General features: G+C 39.4%; 1 protein-coding gene across 1 annotated transcript; it reads right to left on the reverse strand.

Moving 5' to 3' along the window:
- Positions 1-5,283: 5,283 nt before the first annotated feature.
- Positions 5,284-7,931, reverse strand: LOC102008533 (cytochrome c oxidase subunit 7C, mitochondrial). Its single transcript, XM_005382301.2, has 3 exons — positions 7,723-7,931; positions 6,644-6,788; positions 5,284-5,424 (listed from the first exon to the last, which is right to left on the reverse strand). The coding sequence occupies exons 1-2, from the start codon at positions 7,795-7,797 to the stop codon at positions 6,672-6,674; spliced, it is 192 nt and encodes a 63-aa protein (XP_005382358.1). The 5' UTR covers positions 7,798-7,931; the 3' UTR covers positions 5,284-5,424; positions 6,644-6,671.
- Positions 7,932-9,731: the final 1,800 nt, after the last annotated feature.

Genomic DNA, 9,731 nt, shown 5'->3' on the forward strand with positions numbered 1-9,731 from the left:
TCATTAGTGAAACAGCACAAGTCGTGGCAGCAGGGAGCACTATTCTCATAAATCCAAATATCTAAGTCCTACTAAGGGTACTGCAGTAAGCCAAAGGCCTCTTTCTACTTCTGAAAGTTTATCTGTTCTAATATCTTCGACAGCATTCTGCTCTGTACTTCAGTGTAGGTTACTCTTCCCTTCAGTTCACTTTTGCAAATTTTTTTGAGTACTATTTTTCAGAGCTGTTAATCAGAGATGTTTTCGAAATGTAGTCGTCGTCAAGGGTACTTCATCCTATTCATATCTGTCCATCCCGTCTTTTCCCAATGTGCTACTTCAGATAATTCTGAGGAAAATAGTTTCATTCTAATTGAAACGCCTCATTCTATTATCTCATATATTCTCTGATAACAAATTGCACAGTTCACTTGTACCATACCATTTTTAACTTAATAGGTCAGATTTTCTTCAGGAAATTCTTTGACACCATTAGAACTGATACTAATCATTCTTACTAACATGCCATTTAACAGGTACACCTAGAGAATTTATATGCTCTGAAACTTTTATAAATAAAAGTTATACATCATATGAAGTTCTAGAAATCATTATGGTGAAATCAAAACAGGTGTAGCTTTTGGAGATGACAGGAACTGACAGGAAAACAGTATGAAGGGACTCCGGGGTTAATGTTCTACATTTTAACATTAGTTTGTATTATACAAGTGTACGCGTCTGTCTAACCTCAATAAATAGCAACATCAGGTGTGAATTTCATTGTATATGTATTTTACTTATTTTTTCTCTTTAGTTAATGCCTTTCCTCCCATTCTTTTACTGAATTCCCAGCCATTGCTTAGGCATTCTGTGATTTTGAAGACTGTGCCTTTTTATTTTGATTTGGAAAGAATAATTTGTCTGTACCACCTTATTCCTAAGGTTTTGAATTTTTAATTCAAGGTGTTGTTTTCTTCCCCAATATTTGCAAATGTTTAAGGATATTTATTTGAGACTGGACTGTGTTACAGATTTCTTCTGCTTCGGGATGCTGTTTCCTAGGGGCAATACTTTTATCATGCAAATGGAATGTTATGAAATTGTTTCCTCCCGGTAAATTTATATACATGTCATGTCACATATTTGCTTTGATATTTTTTCATTGTATCAATAATACTGTCAATATTAAACTGTACTTGAAAGTTTGAGGAGGCAAATTAGATTTCTTAGTTCAAAAATACTTTTGATACGGTGAAATACAGTTCTTTTAAACCTTTTTTTTTTTTGATACCATGAATTGAACTCAGGACCTTGCACTGCCAGCTCAGGCTTGTGCTGCTGAGCTATATCCCCGGCCCACAACTCCTACCATTTTGATTGGAGAGCCTTGGTGTGTCTTATTTGAGCCCCTCTTTTTGATTTTTAAGGAACATTTATTCCCCTCTTGCTTCCCTTATCACATCTCCATAGACACCGTCCCAATAACTTGGATTTATTTGGAGGTGGCAGGATCTGAAACTTCTGCCTTAGACTTTTTCTTTCAAATTCCTAGTAGTCAGTGCTCTGATCTGCAGCACCTCAGCTGATTTTCAGTATTTTCCTGCTGCTTTTGAAAGTGACTTCACCTACTTTATTTCATCTCCCTATCCACACACCCATCCTGCCACCCACCTCTGCTTACATCTTCCCTGGGGTTGCAGGCTCTAGATGTGATTTCGCTAGCCTGGATTTTCCTACTACAGGTTATTTGAAGTATTTCCTACTTAGGTTAAAACCACTGATTATGGGTACTTCGTTTTTCAAGACCATGTTTTTTGGGAGGAACTGTGGGAAGACTTAGATTTTTTTTTTTCCTGTCATAACCTGGGAATACACAGAATCCTTTGTAAAATCCAGGAAATTAACATTAAATTCTACATTGCAAAACACTGCAGGGCAGAGTTTTGCAGTAAACCCATACTAGCCTGTATCAGAAAATATTTTTGATGCTGTAATTGAGAACTGTGTCCTACAAAACGTAGATGCCTAGGGAAAATGGCAACATATGGGAATACCAGACTACCTTGTCATGTAACTGGCAATGAAATAAGGGTACCAGGGTTAAACAGAATCAGCTCTACGATACTCAGTGTGTACAACTGTTTCAGTCAATTTTTGGTACCCGTAAAATCATTTCCCCACACAGGTACATAATGGATGAAAAGAACCCCATAAATGGTCTAGTACCTGAAAAGTGGAAATCATGGTCATTGAATAGAGAAATTGTTATCTTGGAGGTAAAAAATGTGCAAATACTGGTAATGTAATAGTTACCATATACCCTATTCGGGGATATTAAATTATTTTGAGAGCACGCAGGCTTGAGACTATACAGGTAAGACAAAGACTTGGTCTTTTGTAGATCATGTTACCATTCTTGCTTTCAATAACCCTTTCAATACATGTTCAGACCACTCTGGAAGGTATGCATGAAAAACATGATAAAGTGAAAGTCTCTAGCATCAAAAAAAGATGAGAAACTGATACGGGAAACCAGCAAGAAAATTAGTAATTTCTGTAGATTGTAGAAGTAATGAACTGTCTAAAAGATCTGGGAAACTTAGGTGTAGCACGATAGGGTTGATGAGAAATCATCAGGGGCAACCTTTACAGACATCCTGGTACCTCAGTCATGTAACAGCGTGGAGAGCACGGCTGAACTACAGCCATGTACTCAACACCCGCGGCTCCTCTCTCTCAAGGTGTAGCCCATTACATGAACAGATGGACAATTACAGCACCACCACCCTGGCATCACCAGATCTGCTCAGGTTTAGATGTCTGACGAGCACAGCAGAGTGAAGACTACTATCTTCAACGGTTGCACAAGGGCTTCAGGATCAATTGGAACGATTTACTAACTGTTCCCTTTAGTTCCTGTCTCACTGGTCCTGAGAGAAGCACCGTAAGAAGCATCTAAAGGAATCTGTCTACATGCATTCTCATTTTTGAGCTTCACTACTCTAAATTATTGCACGACTTCTGACGTTCAAGGAAAGTGAGGTAAAGAATCACTTAGGGATGTTAACCAGTGCCCAAGCCCGGTTACATTCAAGCAAATCTGGTCCTAAGCCCACCTTCTTAACATTTAACAAAAGGTTTTAACAAAATGGACTTTTACAGAATGTAGGTCATTTTTAGTTTTTCCCTCTAGAATGGCTACAGCTATGGAAGCAATATTGAGGCTTTTGCTGAAAGCCATCTTGCGTTCTGATCAAATCTCTACAGTGAAGACTGTGGAGTAAGAAACTACAATAAAGGCAAAGTTCGTCTGTGTCTCCTTATACTCAGGTATCCTAACGTATTTACTTTCAAGAGAAACTTGTTTTATGTGTTAATCTAAAAACTAGTGTAGGGAAAACTTCACAAACCCAACCATGTATAGCATTTTCTAAAAAATTAAAGCCAACTTTAAATCACATGCCAACCAGAAATTAGTACTTTTGAGAGGGATTTGTTTGAAAATTGGTACCGTGGTTATTTTTTGAAGTTGGTACACTTGAAAAAACTGATAATAATATGGACAAACCTTACCCCTTACCTTCAAGGCTTTCAACAGAATGAAAACAGACCTGTGCATGATGTCATCACACAGCCCAACTGCTGGGACACTCAATAAACTTTGGGTTCATCAAGCCACTTAAAGGGGTCAATTCCTTTAAGGTCTTGACATGAATCCTATTGCTTTTCTAGGAGAACCCAAATACAGAAACTAAGTAGCTGCCTGGCCTTTTCCACTCCGCAGTGCACTTCGTTACTCAGCAATGTACTTCACCGCTCAGGACCAGACAAGTTGGGATGGCACAACCTACATTCCTCTAAGTCAGGCAGGGGAGGGGGTGTCTTTTCATTGAAGTCCCTCAAGTACTTTTCCACTTAGACCCTGCTACTAAATATGGTTCCTTTTGATTTCCGTCATGTTTTATGCCAGAAGAAGTTGTTAGGACTGGTCAGAAATTGGACTAAAGCTCAAACTTATCTCATGAGGTAGCATTATTTCACTTCCTTCAAGAGAATATTCCATAGAAAAACACCAGAGCATGACACTGGATTCATCACTGGGTAAGGAACAAAAGTGCAGAAGCATCCGGGCAGCTACTGGAATGAAGAATGCCGGATGGCTGTCCAAGAAGCTGAAGTTGGTCTATAGCACGTAAGTTGAGAAAAATACCAAAACTTAAGGTTCTAGCAAAAACAAAAACGGGATTTAAAAACACCCATTCATTTTACTGCTATTATGTACTTTCATGAATACACTGCTAACCAGCTTAGCACATCAGAAAGCGTTTACAGTATCATTTTACTCATACTGATTTGCTTCATCATATGGGCCATGAAAATAAAAAGAAAAAAAAAACCTTTATGTTAATGGCTTGGGTAAATCATTCCCCTTCTGAAGTTTTCTATCAGTTTTATATTAGGGCCCAAAAGCAAATCTAATGAGGATTGACCTAGACAGCTGCTTTGTTCTATCAAGAGATGGAGAATCGTTTGATTTTTCAGGAATCCAGAAATGAATTTTTGTATCAATGTCCTAGTTTTAAATGTTGGCTTAAAAATAGTACAGCACCCTCTCACCAAACCATCTAGAGGAGACTGCCACTCTGCAATGCCTCGTTATAGTATTGATCTAACACCTGTAGTAACCACCTATAGTAAACAAACCAGGATGAAAGTATTTGGTAGCTAATAACTTTTCCCCAAAACTAAGTCACTACTATTTTAAGTTTTTTTGGGGGGGGTTTTGGTTTTTTTCCGGTAGCAGCAATCGAACTCACGACTTTGCGCTTGCCAGACAGGCACTGTGCGGCTGAGCTAAATTCCCAGCCCCTTATTTTAAGTTTTAAGCAGCATTTCACCATATATAAATAATTCATCAATCACCATCTCATCTTTTACCTCCTATTCAGGGCATATTACAGCTAAAGCTCCAGAATACATTGTGAATATTTTCTCAATTATATTTTATATTTACTGGTCAACAGTACTAATAAGGGAAAAAATTCCTGATTATTACTCATGGAGAATAAAACAATCATTCCATTAAATGAGAGAAAACCTAAAAATACATGAGTTTTCTCCCTTTAAACTAATTACAACTACCAATGTCAAACTTGCATTTCATTATATGATAAATTACCAACAAGATTCTGACCTGAGAATCAAAAATTAGAATCTCAAAGTTTAAAACTATTAAGTAAGTTATCTACAGCTGATTAAAAACTAATGCTGGAGAATTACCCAAATAATAAAATAACCACATGCTCAGTAATAATATTCTGTATTTCAGAGCAGAAGCATTAGGTATTCATGTCATCAGTTTATTTACAAACATGTCTAGTATGCCATGTCAATTTAAGTTTGATCTGTTTCCAGACATTACACCTCTTGAGAAATTCTTCCCATCTGCAAAACAAAAACAAAAATTAATGGGATTTAAAAACACCCATTCATTTTACTGCTATTATGTACTGTCATTAATACATTGCTAATCAGCTTAGCACATCAGAAAGCGTTTACAGTATCATGATTTCATTCATACTGATTTGCTTCATCATATGCGCCATGAAAAAAAATGGAAAAAAAAAAAAAAAACAAAAAAAACAAAAAACAAAAACCCTTTATGTTAATAGCTTGGGTAAGTCATTCCTCTTCTAAAGCATTTTCTCAACTAGGAAAAATAGGCTTTTCATTGTAAGGTACATTTTTAAATTCATTTTAACCATCCTACAGAGCTTCCCATACCATTGTTCTGAAAAACTCTGACCACATTAAATAGTGTTTTACTCATACAAAGGATCTGGAAGTTTCTTTGAGCACGTACTAACACATTTTCCCTTAATGCACACATTCCCTCAACACTGGAACTCTGGTATTTTGCCTCCTTGAGACAATCAAAAAATGAAAACATCCCAGACACTGTAAAATACCCGCCACACCACCCCCTGGTACAAAACTCTTCCCGTTTGAGGACTACTGCCTTCATTTTCCCAAGATGGCTGAGTTGATTTCAATTTATAGTAGCATAAATATATGGGACACAAATTAAAGGAGTACTAGAAGATTTTCCTTATTTACAGGAAATTTTCACGTATTACGTCAATATTTTAAACCTAGATTATAAGAACTGGGAGTACAGTGACCATTTAGAAAGGGATCCAAAAGATTCATAGCGTTTAAAAAGACATGTTCTAAGGCATTATTATGTCAGTATAAACTACTCATCAATCAGTTTAGCAGAACTTTAATGTGTGAGCTCTAAAGCAACACTGCCTGGATGGGAATCCTGGTCCACCATCACTACAGTAGCTATAGGACCATGTGCAACTGATCATCTTTGTGTTTCAAGAGTTAAAATCACAATCTTGCTTACTGAGAGGCCATGAGCTTATTAGTGTAAAATGGTATGCAGTCATTAGCACTTAGTGATCAAAGTAACCTGTCTGTAGCTTTACCAACTTGTCTCCACCAATGTAACAGCTGGATTTAACATCAGGAAGTGTGTGTGTGTGTGTGCGCGCGCGCGCGCGCGCGTGTGTGTATCGGGGCGTGGTTTAATTTGGAAGGCGGGATGGATTCCGTGTAAAACAGCACTGCTTTACAAAAATTTGAATTGCACTATTACCTGCGAAAGGGGATGAATTACAACATCCTTATTTCTTAAGCAGCTGGTGCCTCACTATATAGAAAGGTGCCGCAAAACCAGATCCAAAGTACAAGGTCATCATAGCCAGTAACCTCCACTTGTTCTCCACAGAAAATGGCAGATTCTATTGGGAGAGAAACGAGAACAAACAATAAAAATGGACCGTCAAATCAGATTTTATCAATCGAAAAAGACAAGTACACAAGGAACTCAGGAAAAGGTAGGCAGACAAACTCTTAAAACATCAGGTGCCTGTAACACTGGAAGTATCTGGCTTTCCTGAACACCATGCAATGGTTTTAGGAACCCAGGTGTGAAACAGGGGAGCAGCTTCCTATTTTTACATAATTTTTATTGTGCATGCTGCAAAACACAATGGTTAAAATCATCGTGGAGAGTTGGGGCACAGACATAGTACATCTTAACTCTTTACACCCTTCAAATTCGCCACTTTAGGAACAAAACGCACTGTTAGGGTGCTGTTTATTAAAAATGACCCACCTACTAAGTGTGGCCATGCTGATGACTCTACAACTTCGCTTTTCTTCACGGAGCTCGCTGGCCACCTCTTTTTACAGTTAAGCCTCACCTAACCCTCCTGACTCCGCGATCTGAGTTATTTTCACCTGCGGCTGAACAGACTGTAACTAAGGCGGGGGTTCAGCACTGCTAGTCTAGACAACTAGCTAGTTAAGTCAACTAGTTGTAGGAAACAGATCTTTTGCAAGAGAAAAAGGGACAAAGGGATGGAAGGAGGATAAAAAAATCCTTAGGATGTGTTATGCCCGTGCACCAGCTCCCCGTAGGAGATGTAATCATTACGCAAAAGGAACAAAATACGCGGACACCAGGCCGCCTCCCAAGCCCGGGCTCGCGTCCCGCCGGCCCCGCGACCTTCACTCGCCCGGGGCCTGCACGGAGGGCAGGGAGGGCGCGGCGGGCTCGGCCGGGCCGCAGTTCGGGGCGGGGGTCCCCGCGGTGCCGGCGCGGGCGGAAGTGGGGTGCGGGGCTGTTTCCTTCCCGCCCGAGGTCCCGGCGCCCCGTCCCCGCACACGCACCTTCCCGGGACCCTCCTCGTAGTGGCTCCGACGCACTACAGAGGTTGTGAACCTCCGGATGCTCTGCCCCAACATGGTGCCGCTGGAGCCTCCGCGAAAGGTGCAGAGACGCAAGGCGGGAGAAATGGCCGCAAACCTCAAAGCCTTCGCGCACTCACGACCTTGCTCCCCGAGAGGAAGAGACCCGACCGGAAGACGGGAAGTGGGTCGCACTTCCGCTAAGCGACCAAAGGGCGGCCGAGGATTGTGGGAATTGTAGTGCAGACCTTGGCGGCGCCTCATCAGCCCCGGAGATTTTTGGGAAATGTAGTCCAGCTCTGGATTGGGGCCGTCAGAATCTGGTGATTTCTTCCCAAAGATCATTCATTCAGACCTGGGTTCTTTTCTTGAGTCCGTTTTCCGAAACGATTTTGTTTAATTATGTGAAACAAATTCACCCCTTGTGTTGTAGTTTATGAAACAGGAAAGTAAATTTACCAGTTCTTTGGCAATATTGAGAGATGTATAATTTTTTTGTTTTTTTTTCAGAGAACACTGGTGTATTGCACACAAGGTAACAGTGACTTAAATGGGTGGATTTCTCATCAGAATTAATGGAAACGAGAAAAAATACATAAAGTGGTAAAAGAAAATAACCATCAATCGAGAATTCTATATGCAATGAAAATATCCTTTCATGAGATGAAATAAATGCATTTTGATGGAATGATTCAGTTGCAGAAGATATGCTAAATAGTATGAAAGGGAAGTGTGGGTAATCAGATGTAAAGGAAAACAGAAACAGTAATAGCTGAATAAACATAATATACTATTTCATTCTCCTAAGTCCCTATAAGTATTGTGGTCCGGCTTTGCTATTTTTTACTTAAATTTTCTTTGGTTTTCTTGGGGTCTTTTGTGGTTCCACTGGATTTTTTTAGCTTTCAAACATTTATTTCTTTTCTATTTTTATTAGTGCACGCTTGCAGTACGTAATGATTGCATTCACTGTGGGGAGTTGCTGGGTGTACATGACACGTCTGATTCTTTTTATGTTCCCTTCCAACGTCTCCCTCCCCGCTGTCTGTCTCAAAAGCACACCGTGATGTTATTTGAGGAAACAAAGCCTGAAAATAGATAACCAAACAACACCCAGTGCAATGACTGTCAGAGAAAAAGCTGAGTTTAAGTGCTCCAAGGATGGATTTCTGAAGAAACAGGGAAATGAATATAAGGCGAGGGCCGGGGAACAGAGAAAATTCAATTCCATTTGAAGTATGGCTTGCCTGGAGTGTGGAAGCAAAAAAGCAAACTCTGACATCTGGGTCAAACCTGGACTAGGAACTGATGTGTTCCTGCTGAGCCTACACGATTTCATGGAGCATCAACCTCAGACAAGGCCGCTTAGAGCTAGGTGTATCGAGAGAAGAAGCCACTGCAAAATGGTATTCGAATGTAGGTAAAAGGGTAAGTATTATCCAAGCGGCTGTTAAATTTAAAAAAGTTTGGTCTAATCCTGTCTCTGCATTTGGTAATAAAGTGTGGCTGAAAGCTGTCTGTACAGTATATAGGAACTATGCTCTAGCTTGATATACCAACAAACTGTAACCAGGCAACTAAGTCTTAGCCAATAAAAGAATGAAACTTCAATAAATCAGTCACAGGCTGCAAACGGATTAGATCGTGAATATAAGAAACAAATGCTGGTGGTAGCTAATCTGTTGCTTCCATACGTTATTTGTTTTTCTCTGGCTATAAATATAATGTATACATGTGGTGAGGTGGGGCATTCAGAATTATCTTTAGTCTGGAATGTTGCTGATTCCTCCCTTTCTTTCTTTCTTTCTTTCTTTCTTTCTTTCTTTCTTTCTTTCTTTCTTTCTTTCTTTCTTTCTTTCTCTCTTTCTTTCTTTCTTTCTTTCTCTCTTTCTTTCTTTCTTTTTTTCTTTCTTTTGTAGAGTTTGTTAAATTCAACTGATCTTAGTTTTTCTTTTCACACCACAAAAATGGTTAAATATCACCTTATCTGA

This window comes from Chinchilla lanigera, unplaced genomic scaffold (genome assembly GCF_000276665.1).
Source record: "Chinchilla lanigera isolate Chin_1 unplaced genomic scaffold, ChiLan1.0 scaffold00017, whole genome shotgun sequence".
In the NCBI taxonomy this organism is placed as follows: Eukaryota; Metazoa; Chordata; class Mammalia; order Rodentia; family Chinchillidae; genus Chinchilla; species Chinchilla lanigera.

What these genes read in the sequence shown, in the direction of transcription:
- LOC102008533 (XM_005382301.2), bottom strand. Translation starts at nt 7,797, where the DNA reads ATGTTGGGGCAGAGCATCCGGAGGTTCACAACCTCTGTAGTGCGTCGG. An exon ending in ACGAGGAGGGTCCCGGGAAG is followed by an intron (nt 6,789 to 7,722) that starts GTGCGTGTGCGG and finishes CTCTCCCAATAG; the next exon opens with AATCTGCCATTTTCTGTGGA.